Raw genomic sequence first — 14,482 nt, 5'->3', positions numbered from 1 at the left:
AATCTTTGAGTTTTACGTTCCACGTTTATGCCGGTTAGGCTAAAGGAGACGGTGATGATGAGTAATGAATGAAATGGTGGAATGAAGAAAGTGGGAGGAAACGGGAGAACCCCGAGAAAACCCACGCACACGGTATTTGTCCACCACAAAGTCTACACGGCGCGAGCTGGGATCGAACCAGGGACCCCAAGCACCGGAGGTGAACGCTCTACCACTGAGGCACCGCGCCCCCCGAAAAGTAGCTTGTTTACCATCTCGACACTCCTGAACTGTACTTTCAATCTCGTGTTATTTTTCTTTGTTACCAATATACATGTCTTGACAAGAACACGAAATTTTGTAAATACCGCTTAGAGTCTTTATTCACAAAATAGCAAAATAAAGTAGTAAAGAGTTTTTATTTTGTATTTGTTCAGAGACTTTTTTAAATTCCTAGATGGTTTTACGCTGACTTTTTTCTTTCTATTTCTGTAATCGTCAAGCTTGGGAATAACATGAAAGAAACCCACTTGTTTATCTATTTGTCCTGGTTTTGTAATTTTTTTCTTTATATTTGAAACTGTTAAAAAAAAGTAAGCTTGTTTTTTGCAACCTTCCTATGTAAGGCTATTGTAACCACTCGCAATACTTAAATTAGTAATGTGTTTTAAATTCTTCATTTTGATCAGCCGAAAAAATGACTACTGCATAAACTGTAATGACATGTAATCCATATATTCGCTTTTACCTTCCATCGACGTCCAATTTTATTTTTATGAACAAAGCAGTTACTAGAGGCAGGTTTATTGTAAATTTTTGACTGGAATTTGTTGTGTAAAGAAACGTAATATCCTGGAAATTATTTCTTTCCAATTTCAACGTAACTTAAATTTTCGAATTTATACGCTCTAAATGCCTCAAAAAACATTGTAATTGGTCTTCAGTCTTAAGAAATGATAAGCCTATCATCAACACAGAAAAAGTATTTAATATAATGATACATATTTATTTTTTCCCTCCGTTGATATAATGTATTTGATATACTTTAATTCCGGATTTTCCAAAATACAGGGTTCAAGACGAATGATTACTATATTAAATATAGAACAGAGTAAATAATATGTTAGGTTCACTTATCACACTCACATAAACATTATTTTGTGGGGGAAACGTACAAGTCTGATGCCCCGTAATATAATTGTTAATTCTTCTTTTCTTAGTTCAAAGAAAACTTACTTCGTACTAATACGCCAATTTATATAAGTTGAAAATTTTCCACTAATGTCGAAGCACAAATCATTGAAGATTATGGTGTATAATATGACTTAAGCCACTTTGTTTCTTGAAAATGGATAGTCGTTAAAAGTACTCGAAATCATTGTAGCATAGTAGGAATATACAATGATTAGTACTATTTTTATCTTGTAAAATATATTTTACATATTCTATTAATAAATATTATCAAGTAGTTTTATTTCATTTTTAGAGCTCATGGACCTAAAGTGTAAAATGTGTTTTCGAAATGCTTATATTTCATGTAAGTGACTCAACTTGGTGAACAAGGTTACAACGTAAGTAGTTGAAATCATATGGGAACACTTACAGGCGCAATCTAAAAGGTATGGGTTTCATAGAAAAGACTCATCTTGTATTTTCATTACAACTTCATACTATTCTTGAATATTTCGACTCGTTCTGGGGCCATGAACGCGAACACTCCTACCACACACTGGAAGAAATTGATGACATTATGTAGTTTTTGGTACTATAAGAATGAAATATTCCGAATATTCAGAAAGTACTAAAAATGTTTTAACATTTGAAAATCTGAATTATGTTTATTCACTTTTAAGGTGCGAAAATAGTATTCATACAGTGCAAGATATTAGTGAGAAACGAAAGTATCTCATTTAAATATATATATAAACTACGAATACTTTTTCATACCTTAAAAGCGAATCGACAAAACGTAGTTCAAACCTTCCGGTGTTAAAATATTTTTTTTTTGCTCTTTCTGAATACCTGGAGTGTTTCCTTGTTAAAGGACAAAAAACTTCATATCATCTCAGTAATTTCTTCCAGTTCGCGATCAGGAATGTTCGTGTCCACGGCTCCAGCACCAGATGCAAGGTGAGTCTTTTCTATTTAAATATGCATCCTAGAGAATCTGAAGTACGGGTTTCACGTACTTTCTTAACATTTCGTGCATTTAACTGCAATGACCCTTCTTCTTCTTCTTCTTCTTACTACTACTACTACTAGTAGTAATAATAATAATAATAATAATCATAATAATCTCACATAACGCAGGAATGTTAAAGAATAACGGTAGTACACAAAAAAAGAAGAAATAAATAAGAACTTTGTAATTACCTGTAGTTGACTAATGAGTTCCAAACAAATATTCACAAATGGAATGGTTAAGGTGTCCGAGAGGCCAACCTTTGTTCTATAATTAAATATTAAAGCTTCAAATATGTCTAGAGCAGCTGCCTGCAACAGAAACATAGATGCCATTATAAATATTTCAATGCCTAGGAGCAATTGTTGGAGCAAACATCTACTATTATATTCAACGTAGCATTTGTGTATCTGTCCGTCCGTCTACTTAACGGAAAACTCTTGTAAAATTTACCCGATTTGAATGAAATTTGGTGTACAGGGTGGCTCAAAAGTAGGAATACACTTCTGCATTGAGCAGTATAACATTTTAGTTTATGGGTTTATTTGATTTGGCTCTTCCATGCTTAAGATGTAAGTAAAAACACATTAAGAACAAATAATAAAGAAACTAAGTCTACCTGATGGATAACAATAAGAAATTATATAAAATGCAGTATGGCACTCTATACCTACTTTTGGGCTACTCTGTATATATTTCTCCAACAATCGGGAATACCAAAAATGGTTTAAGGTTGAAACCCATCATCAATATGGGAATAAAAGTGTAAGACCCAGTATTGTAATTTTGGATATATACATAATGTGATAATAAAACAACTTTCAAGCATAAACTGTGTAAAAAGTTATGCGATTTAGATACAATATAATGTATATTTTTGTTTGGACTTCTCAATGACTTATATTGCTTCTACCTGTAACAAATCACGCATAAGGATTAAATGTTGTAAATTTCCCGAAACTTCAAGGTTTTCTTATTCAAATAATACGATAAGAAAATTACTTTTCACTATAACTTACGCAAAAAAAAAAAAAAAAAAAAAAAAAAAGTTCCTTTTGTATCACAAGTGGTTGTAGTATATTGGTCTATTAACGCTTGCAGAACTATAATATAGTGATCTTTATTATGAAACAAATTTTAGAACATTCATTTTATTTTGCGCAATGGACTTAAACAAGTGCATTTACTTTTTATTTTTGCATTTTCTTCCATTTCCATTACAATAGACTCTTTGTTAATGTTTGAACCTCATCCGTGGAACCGGAGTGATAACATACTCCCACAGACTTCAATTATACGTCATGATAATGCTTCAGCCAATGAGGGTATATGTGCTGATGAAATGAATAAAAAATTGTATAAAACAAGGGTTTCGATATTACTTTTTACGTCTGGGTTCTAGACCCGTTCGACTGAGAAGCGGGAAGAACAACGTGTCATTGCAAAAGATGGACAATGAACAAAAGGACCTGCAATAAGTTATATTTAATTATTCGCAACAATCCCCCTCCCCCTTTTATCCTTTTGTGTTCTAAAATGATGTATGTATGCAGTTTGCGATTACCAAAGATATCAATACATTGACTAAATCATGTGTATTTAATTTAGGATGTTTCCTCGGTGCTACTCATGTGCATAGCCCGCTATACTAGGTTTTGTGTTATATTTTTTATAGTGAAATCAAATTGCTGAAGTTATTGCCTTCAATATAACTATCAATATTGAGCTTTATTGCGGTTGCTTGTGGTAAAGTTGGAACATATCACAATTTGCACTGTAATAGCTGTGTGCGGATAGCTTTACATGCATTCAGATTACTATTGGTGAAACTGTCAATCCCCATACTTGAACATGCCGCGATCTGCGATGTGATCGCAGAAAATCTGCCGCGCCTGTGCAGAATAACTGCCACGTACCGCTGTAATAAAAATATGATAGTATCATCTTGATTTTTTACTTTGGAATTGCTGTAGAAAATTTTTCACTTACAAAAACTCATCGCAGAAAGACAAAGAAAGTTCTACCATCAATGCACAGGCGCTGGATGGATTTCAAGGTCGATTCCGGCGCTTGTTTAGGTTTGTTTATTTTGCAGTTCGTAGTGATTATAATAACTGTAATGTTTCTATAGTTATTTCTAATAAAGAAATCGATGAGCTTATAAAGGTAGTTGCTTTGTCATTATATGTACACTATTGGGATTATTTGTGGAGATGCACCGTTGGCAAAGCTTGTGAGCGCTTTTATGTGTAAGCGCACAAACCGAGGAAAAACAATTAGTGTCTTGCCTTTATGATTCGTATCACAACACTTCTTTAGAATATAAGTAGCTAAGCAGCGTATATTTTAAACCATCGCACCGATGAAGAGTTAAGCATATCGAAACCGAATGCGAGTAAACGCTTTCGTGAATGTAAGGGAGCTGTTCGTTAAAACATATTTAAAAGAAATCCACAGTTTTGTTCTTTTGCAACTCTGTCAATATCAGTAGCTACGCTGCTAGACTGGTACCATTTAAACGCGTTTATTCATTTCGTTTGATATCTCTTCGTAACAGAAATAAGTATATTTAATGCCTACTTCAAAAATTATGTCCTCAACAAGTTATAACGAGACAGTTTATGCTTTTACTGGAAGACTAGTTATATTCTGAATACGAGAGAATATACTAGTTAAACAATCAAAAAGTATTCACTTATCGGCTTTATTATTATTATTATTATTATTATTATTATTATTATTATTATTATTATTATTATTACTATTATTTTCAAGAGGACAATTTTTCACGTCAGTTAACTTCAATGCAGCTCTTAAGAAACTCCAACTATGTTCCTTTATATTTAAGGTCTAAAATGTATTTCTGGGAAGATTTTGTGTGCTTAGATAAACGGACATAGTATGAACTGTTAAGTGTTAAGATGAATTCCTCTTCTAAATAAAAACCAAGCTATAAGGGATTGAAAATTATCTTTTCCAAAAGACTCTATTTCGGAAAAAAAAAAATGTTTGGATAAGTATCATATCTAAGTGTTTATATGGTTTCTAGTGGACGAACTAATCATTTTGCCGTTTACAGGAATTTGATATCTCTAAATACTCCGCAGATATGATAAACATTGTTAAAGTTTGCAACATTGCGAGAATTACTTGTAATTAAAACTGTCGAAAGCTATTGCTATAATGTTAAAAAGAAAATGACAATCGTTTTAAACGTTTTCCACAAATTTGTAATTTTAAGCCGTGCTGGAAATTTCAGTAATATTTATTGTATTTCCGTAGTGATTTCAGATATCAAGTTTTCGCAGACGATAAAATAACCAGCTTGTCCATTAGACAACATATGTACTTAGACATGATACTTATCTATCTAAGCACTTTTTTTTCTTTCTTTCGAAATATAGCCTTTCGAAGAAGTCAAACTTTTTATCTGTTGTAACTTCACTCCATTTACTCGAAATGTCATATCATGACCATGGTATCCAACACTTAGATACTTTGGATATGTATAGCACGGTCCGTCACAGTTGTTATGTTAATGTGATTGAGGCTCCCAAAATATGGAAGTTTGTGATACTGTAGCGTCCGCAATTTCCAACATTAAATAACAATAATTGTGGTATTTAAATTTTATCATGTACACTTGAAATATCTAATAAATCTACCACCGGACCAATTTTAGGGCACTTATCGGGTTACTTGGAGAATTTCTTTTGTTTTGTGAGGAAGAGTGAGTGAAAGTCAGATGAGGAGAATAGTGGAAGTTAAGGCAGTGGTCGTCGTTGTTGTTAGTTGGTTATGATGTGAGCGGCATTGTATGTGGACGCGGACGGGACGGACTATTTGGCGGAGAGGTACACTTGTTATGATTTAGTGGCGGGAAAGGCAGTGCAAAAGTTTACGTGCCTCTGTTTTGAAGGTCTAACCCAACTTAAACTAATCTAATTTAGTACATTTTCTTAAGTTTCTTTTGCACAATAGTTTTTAAAATGTACGTACACTGACGCCCTCCCGAACTGAATTTCCACAAAAGAATGCAAGTCCACACCCTCATCGACAGCTCCTGAGCCGTTACTTGAGCAAGAGTCACTACCAACTGATTTAGAGGAGAAATTAAATAATACCGGTACCATTTTTTTCGATTTCCTGGAAAAGTTTACACACCTCTGTTTTGAAGGACTAATCTAATTAACCTAATTTAATACATTTCTTACCTAATTTAGTACATTTTGAAACTCCCCCCCTCCCCGATTTTTCGTGTGGTCCGGCAGTACAGCACTACCTGTTTTCTGCTGATTGAAGACACACAGAAATATTTAGAATTGTTGACGGGTAGACAGTGACATGGGACGTTCGACTTTCTGAGCAGTTAAAGAATTCAAATCTCAAATTCTCACGTTGTGCAGTGACAAATCGAACTCGTTCACATATATACCCTATGAGACTCCTAGTTATTTGATACTATCAAATAAAATTTAAAATACCGTAATATTTTCTATAAGTAGAAGCTTTGCTTTGTATATACTTAAAACACAAACCAACTATTTGCTGAGCAAAACAATATATTCACATAAAAAACTACATATGTGTTAGTTTGCGAAACTGTTAACACGTATGTAGTTTTTTATGTGAATATATTGTTTTGCTCAGCAAATAGTTGGTTTGTGTTTAAAATACCGGTCATTTGGTCGGTAAGGAGTGTGTACCAGCCACCGGTCTTACCCAGAATAGCAATATTATTTACTGCCCTGCTAATTTATACCGGTTAGTTAGCAACCTTCTAATGGAAAGGAATCAGAGAACCTGTATATTTTCTACCTTTTGCTTTGCCGGCACTGGGGAAACGTACTCGAAAAGTTACATGGCAACACCGAGCACCACATTTACGTACCGGTACTGTAACTTTTAGAGAATGAAATGACATTTGGCAAACTGACTTCAAAAGTGAATAACCAGAGTAGCACACTGGTAAGTATTAGGGCTGGAACGAGCAGAGCCAGGCATGTAGCACAAACCAGGGACAGAAAGTACAAGGGTAAAATTTATCATTCCTTTTCACTGAACTTGTACTATGTTGAAAGTAAGATTACGGAGTATTACACAGTAATTAACCTTAGAATTCAGTATAACAGTTGTCAATATTTATTACGGCATTTATTCCGAAGTTGGAAAGCGAGCAGGCATTTTACTTAGAAGTTCGTCTTATTACATTTCAACTCCATTATATTAATTTTATCCTTGAGTTATTGTCGTGCTGCCCGATAGTTATCACACTTCAATTACCATATTTACTATTTCCCATCAAATTTAGCTCTCAGCTGATTTTTAACAACCCTCCAATATATGAATTTGCAACGATTCCACTTGCGCCCCTTGTTGGCAAGGAGGGAAGAGACATCGAAAATTTTGACAATCAAAATGTTCAGTCTGGGTTACGGTTATATGAATTACTTTATTCTATAAAATAGAAGAACGGGATAAAGTCACGCGAACTCATCAAAACTCACCTTTCGCAAAAATGTTTCTAAATGAATAAAACTACTATTTACAAATATATCACAAGCCGCCATTTTCACTTCACTTTTTAGACTTTTTATGGACCACAGATAGTCAATTACTGAAGAGTATGTAGTCTGCCATTTTAGGATTTGAATTGATTAAATTATTTCTATTTACAATGCTTACGAATACTATTAAAATCTGTGTGGTTAATATATTTGAAGAATATTTCGTATAGTCCCACTTTAGGTATATATGTCTACATTTATGACATGTTTGCTTCTTTCATCAGAAATTTTACTTTATTATCAATATCCCGAGTCCAATTTCGTTATGGCTTGCGTTAACACAACGCGAAACCTGTTTTTGAGTTTGCGATAATAGGAATTGGAGTTATTGTGGGGATTTACATTAGGATGGCATTTAGTATCTCCCCCAACTCGTTCCATGGTTCCAGAACAGAGTATCTTGTTTTTGTCTAAATTGCGATAAAGGTAGAAGTACAAGGGCCCTGGGGGCTTCTAAACCCTCTTCGCTAGCTATCCCTAGCTCAGCTATACTTTGTAAAGTAACACACTGTAAATCTTATCCGCCTTATGGGGCGTTTACACTTAGTCGATTTAGTAGCACGACTAAATCGACTCGCTGCATTTGCCACTAAATCGAAGGAACTAGGCCGAATCAGATCAATGGATGTGTTCAATTATTTCAATCACAGAAAATAGAACGTCTTTCAATTTAGTTGCCAGTCGATTTGTCGCCTTCGATCAAAAAGCGATTAAGTTGAAGTCTCGTTTACACGTTCGATTAAGTTGAAAGTGACGTCAATTCAACTGAATCGAACGCAAATCGACTAAGTGTAAACGCCCCATTATGCAGAGTCATTTTGAAATATGATTAGCGTCTTACTAAAGGCCTGGCTACTACAGGAAACTTATGTTAGTCGAAGTCTTTAGTATGGCACTAATCACGCGTCAAAACGACTCTGAATAATGCCTTGTAATGCCTTGTGCAAGATTGGGGAAATACTAAATACCAGCCTTACATTAAAAGACCGATTTCATATTTAAATTCAAAAATAATTGTAAAACATAGGTACAAAATATTTCTTCAAACACTTTTTTAATATTTGGAGATATAACGGTAAGAAATATTGTCCAAATTCTTGTACAAACAAACACAAATTTTAGAAACACAAAAAACATTGTCATTGGTCCCCGTCATAGTTGTCCTTGCAGCCGATGCTGCTTTTGTTCACGATAGAAGTGAACAAAACTAAATAATTATATCTTTCTACGCTACTGGAGATATATACTGTGTGCGCAAGGAAAGGTGGCTTCTGACAGTTGGGTAGAGCACGTGGAGTATTGGAGGCGTTGTTGCCAGAGGCTCCGCAAAAGAGACAACAGCTGTGGCGACAAACTCAAAACGTTTAAGAAGACGTCTCAACTACCGGCAACAACGCAGTCAGCTTCTGTGATTGGCGAACAATCCTCCCTCTTGTTTTGTTTATATGTTCAGCAATCTGTCAGAGGCCACCTTTCAGTAGCTCGATAATAGCTGAAGAAGGATTGCTGAAAACTGAAGCATCACATACGGATCACTACGGAGCAATGGCGTAGCCACGGAAACTGACTCAGCTCAAGCCCCTCTATGTTAAAGATACCGAAAATGGATTTTGCTTACATGCAGTATGTTCTATTTGTGATTCCGATCTTACAATATATTTTTTTTTAAATATTTATCATAAAAACGTATTGTACCTAGTACAGTCGTGTTACAAGAAATTACATCTCAGAAGATTTATATTTACCCCGTCACAAAATTTCATCAAATTAGTTATATGCTGTATTACTCGTATTTTTTAAAGCTATTTTTTTTGTAATACATGCTTCAAATTTTACAGTCTGTTTTTTTTTTTTTTTTTTTTTTACCTCCTTGCCTTTCTACGCTTTCCACACCTTGATTTATCAGCATATTTAGGCGATCTGTGTGCCTCTCGTTTCCGTCTTTTCGTTTTTAACCGCTTTCCGAATTTGGTTTATTGGTATGTCTCATTCTTTCTCCATAGTTTGGTAGTACAATTGTAGTAACCTGGGTGTCTTATTTCTGAACACTTTTTTATTTCTGAAAGCCCTTAGAATCATATACTTAAGCAACTCTCGAAATGGGTATTTCTACATATAATGAAATTAAAAAAAAATAACTGCATCCTTCCTTAAGGCATATTGCTAAGAAATATGAAACAAAAACTTAAAAAAATCACAATTAGAACACTACAATTAGATTGTTATTAATTTTCTTTTAAAAATATCAGATTACAATGTTATTTATAGGACAGAAGACACAAAACAGGATGAAAAGGATAGAATGGAATTTTAATTGTGAAGTTAACACATAATGTTTACATATGCTTTATAAAATATCTAATGATTTGCCAATGTTGTAGCTACATATAATTTCAACAGCGAGGCTGTACGAAATGGAGACCTAGATCGTAAAAGGTACTTGCACCGAAAATCAAATCATGATCGTTTGTTTTAAGCACCGACACTATGCGAAACAATATTTATATGTTATTATTGGATGGTAAATATTTGATACAGATATATGTTTGAACTTAGAATGGAACTTGCATCGTCTCATTTCAGCAAAGAGGTTATATGAAACATGAACTTACATCTTATTGTAGGGTCCGAACCACAGTAGCTTGTAGCAGCAATCAAAGAATGAATACTTTTTCTCCGCACCGAGAATATACCAGACAGTACTACATTTTAAAACGGAATCCAAATCAGAACAGCTCGCATTAGAAACCAAACTCAAATCTTCCCTTTTTAGTATTGAGATTGTACAGGGTGTCCACATAAATCCAATACGCCTTACGTTCCGGTTAATCATCTGTAGTTAAATTGCTTGTGCAGTGCTGACAGCACTGTCTTGAAATTTGGCTACACTGCATTTTATCGGAAAGTTGAGTGCACCAGTGTGTTCATGCCTCAGTTGTTGTGAGAAGGTCGTATTGTTGAGTTGTTGCAATGTATTATGTATTGAATCAATGTTTGTGGTAACAAGGAACATTTGTGATAGAAATGGGTCAGTTTGCATTAGAACAGTGAATTGATATTGTGGAATTTTACGTAAAGGCAGGTTCCATCAAGGAACGTAAAGAAATCTTTCAAGCGAAGTATCCTGGTAGGAAACTCACAACGATCAGCACTATTCAAGACCTGTACAAAATGGAGGGCTGTAGGAATGTGCACAGGAATAAGGGACCGACAGTGAGGACTCCTGAGATAGAATTAGTACGGACATTACAAGCAGCCCGCTTAAGTAGGCAAGAAGGTTATCGTAGCAGGTTGGTGTATGTCATCGTGTACTAAAATATATGATATTAAAAGCTTATCGTGTGAGTGTGGTGCAAGAGTTGGAACGTGAGGATTAGGAAAAAAACAGTTAATTATTCTAACTGGCTGTTAACATCAATTGCTAACGGTTACTTGGACCCCTTGCTTTATTTCATGGCAGATGAGGCCTACTTTTACTTGTCAGTTTATGTAAACTCCCAGAATTGCAGATATTGGTCGCAGGACTTATTCTGCATGAAGAACCTTTCCACTCAGAGATAGGTCTTAGGTGTGCGTTGTGCGGTTTGCGCATTATCGGTCCCATATTTTTCAATGATATCTTAAACAGTGCCAAGTATCTAGAGATATTTGACTCTTTTTATGCCCAATTAATAAATGCAGAAAAGTTGTATGCAGTATTCGAACAAGATGGAGCAACCGCCCACATATCCAACCAAAGTATGACCTATATCAGAAAGTATTCCCTGAAGACAGATTTGTCAGGAGTCCTTTGGCCCCCATCGTGTGATTTTTATTTATAAGGCACAGTGAAAAGCAAAGTGTATACTGACAATCCTTACACAATATACGATTTTAAACGGAACATTACTAGAGAAATTAACATAATCCCTGCGGAATTACAGCGTGTTGCCAGTAACGTCATCAAACAAGGTCAGCGATGTCTGGATGCCCATGGCTACCACTTCCAGCATCTCTTATAAACAGGTAACTGTTTAACGTCATTATTAGTCTATCTGTTCATTGTTGATGCTAAAGTGCTACTTGAATCACGTACGTGAGGCGTACTGGTTTCTTTGTGGGACACCCTGTATCATAGGTGTCCAAACTCGCGAGCCCGGCACTCACGCTCATGGTTTATATAGCTAACTGAAAAGAGAACTTCAGGCATTTTTGGATATTGATATTTGTAATTGTAATAATAGCAATAGGACTTATTGCTTGGCTTTTGAGACACAGTCGTATTTTATACTCTTTTTTTTTTTTTTTTTTGTTTACGTTGGCTTAATTTACGTTGATTTGAAACTTTGAAATTTTTTCCTAGTTTCTACTAAAATGTATCTGTAATTCAACAAGGAAATAATTCTATATGATAACTAAATTGAAACTCACCGTAATATGGCCTATTACAAACACTTTACTATTTTGTATCGTAAAGGTCAATTCCACAGGTATTGTAACAGAGCGGTGTTTGAGCGATTGACCGTAGAAATTCAAACTCCGATTAGTGATATTTAGGAGAGCCTGATCACGGGTCAGAGTTGATGACGACGGGTTTTGGTGGGTTGGAGTGAGTCACAGTGCGTTATCATGGGTGGTGAGTCATAGGTTAAGTTTTCATTGACTCACGCCATCTGTCTTTCGTATTTCGATGTTGACACTACGTGGTTCCTGTTTCGACTAGAAGGTTACATTATTGAGTTGTTTACTTATTGAATTATTATTTTTACCCTAAATGTATAATTAATTTGAGTCGTGGATAATAAAGATTAAAAGGAAGGCTACAGGATGCGCCACACACTTAAATGATTGTCATTTTGTAAGTTAGCCCAGGCGAAAAATCTTTCTTACAAAAGTTGTTTAATTTTTCATGATTTTTTTTTCAATCATGTAATAAAAGATACACTTATTTTGCTATTTAACCCTTTGGGGATCCTATGGTACAGTGTTGTACCATACGCGTTTTTCATGGTACATTGCGTTATTTCTCTTCTATTTGAGCTTTTTCGTCCGTTTTTTTTTGTTTTTTGTTTTCCAAGTCCAGAGGCCTTGTAGAAGACATTACGTATGGTTTCAGACCGTCCAGCGTCCAGACATAGGAGGTGATGACGTCATAAGTCAAAAATTTCTTTTCTCATTTTCTAAGCCTATGTTCAATATTTTTTGGCGGGCTTATTTTTCTACGTAGAAGATTGAAATTTTGCACAAACATTCAGTCCACCGAGTAGTATTTAACAGATTTTTTGTTCTGATGTCAGTACTAAAACAGGGGGGGGGGGGACCAGAGGGGCAAAGGGGTGAAAAACGGGATATTTTTACCCCCCAAATCCCGTTTCTCGTCATTTTCCCGCCTTACATATACGATGGAGACACGTGAGTCATACCGTCTGAAAGGCAGTTCCATTCTGAAGAGAATGACGGTCGAATTATTATTCTAGGGTAATTAGGGACGTCTCAGTGAATTTTTTCAAAATATACTTCTGTATAGGGTAACATGGAAAATTTCTGATTTTTTTTCCTGGCGGGCTTATTTTTACACCTAGAAGATTGAAATTTTGCACAAACATTCAGTCCACCGAGTAGTATTTAACATATTTTCTTTCAGATTTCTGCGTTAAAACAGGGGGGGGGGGCGTCCAGAGGGGCTAAAAGTTGAAAAAAGGGAAATTTAGACCAAAAATCCCTTTTTTCTGCAATTTCCCGCCTTAGATACATGATGGAGACATGTGAATGGTACCGCCTGAAAGGCAGTTCTATTCAGAAGAGAATATGGGCGACACATGACCCTAGGGTAATTAGGGATGTCTCAGGAATTTTTTTCTTTGAGATCATAGTGTTTTGTGGTAATTTGGGGCATGGTGGGAAATTTTGATAAAATTTCTCCCTCCCTTACTATTCAAGATAGAAACTTGAAATTTGAGACACACATTCAGTATACCAAGTACTATTTCTCAGATTTTTTAGATGGCTACGTTGACACATGGGGGGGGGGGCAAAGTTCGAGAAAAAAATTCCCTCCGAAACTTTCACTTTGACATTTTTTCCCGCTTCTGGTATATGGTATGAGCATGCAAGTGGTACCATTTGAAAGCCAGCTCTATTCTGAAGAGAATGAGGTATGAACCATGATCCTAGGATAAATAGTGACGATACAGTAGCTGCTTGACTGAAAGTCTAAAAAATAGCCCAAAAAGCCAGGATCCGGAAAGGGTTAAAAATTCCGGGTGCTCTCCTATGTTCTCCATGCTAGGAGGCCCTGTTGGACATTGCGTTCCATTTCATACACTTCGGGCAAACGGTGCGTTAGTAGTAGAGCCCTTACTTCTGTGCGTAGAGTCCTTGGTTCGACCCCCGGTCAAGTAAGTTTGTGGTGGACAACACCATGTCCTTGGGTTTTCTTCGGGTACTCCAGTTTCCTCCCACATTCTCATTCCACTGATCCTCCCATCATTATTCACTTGCCTTAATCATCCATCTCCCTTAATCTAAAGGGCATATTTGTGGGATGTTAAACTAAAAGATTTCATTACATTTCCATCTGGGTTTTACACATCCTTCGATATTTTCCTATCTTAGTTTTTGTTTCATTCATTTATCTCCAACTTTTGTGATCTATAAGCATTGGATGTTTTATTTGAAACATGCGATGCTCATGCGCAGAACTTATTTTGGGAGGAGACTAAATTCAACATGATAATAAATCACATAACACTTGTAAAATCATCCTAAAATCAGA

At 35.4% G+C, this 14,482-nt stretch overlaps 1 protein-coding gene across 3 annotated transcripts in view; it reads right to left on the bottom strand.

Annotated features, from left to right (window-relative positions):
- The window catches only part of LOC145671399 (uncharacterized), a 59,766-nt gene extending 51,662 nt beyond the window's left edge, over window positions 1-8,104 (bottom strand). The window contains exons 1-2 of one of the 3 annotated variants that reach the window (XM_081740524.1): window positions 7,669-8,104; window positions 2,353-2,472 (exon numbers count right to left, since the gene is read on the bottom strand). In XM_081740524.1, the coding sequence (XP_081596650.1) occupies window positions 2,353-2,472; window positions 7,669-7,731 (183 nt within the window). In that variant the 5' untranslated portion in view covers window positions 7,732-8,104. Of the gene's footprint in view, window positions 1-2,352; window positions 2,473-7,444; window positions 7,574-7,668 lie in introns of those variants that run through there. The other 2 variants (XM_081740525.1, XM_081740526.1) reach the window with 2 other exon arrangements.
- Between the last annotated feature and the right edge of the window lie 6,378 nt (window positions 8,105-14,482).

This window comes from Thermobia domestica, chromosome 15 (genome assembly GCF_964235325.1).
Source record: "Thermobia domestica chromosome 15, izTheDome1.hap1.1, whole genome shotgun sequence".
Classification (NCBI taxonomy): Eukaryota; Metazoa; Arthropoda; class Insecta; order Zygentoma; family Lepismatidae; genus Thermobia; species Thermobia domestica.
This window is presented reverse-complemented; position numbering and strand designations above follow the sequence as displayed.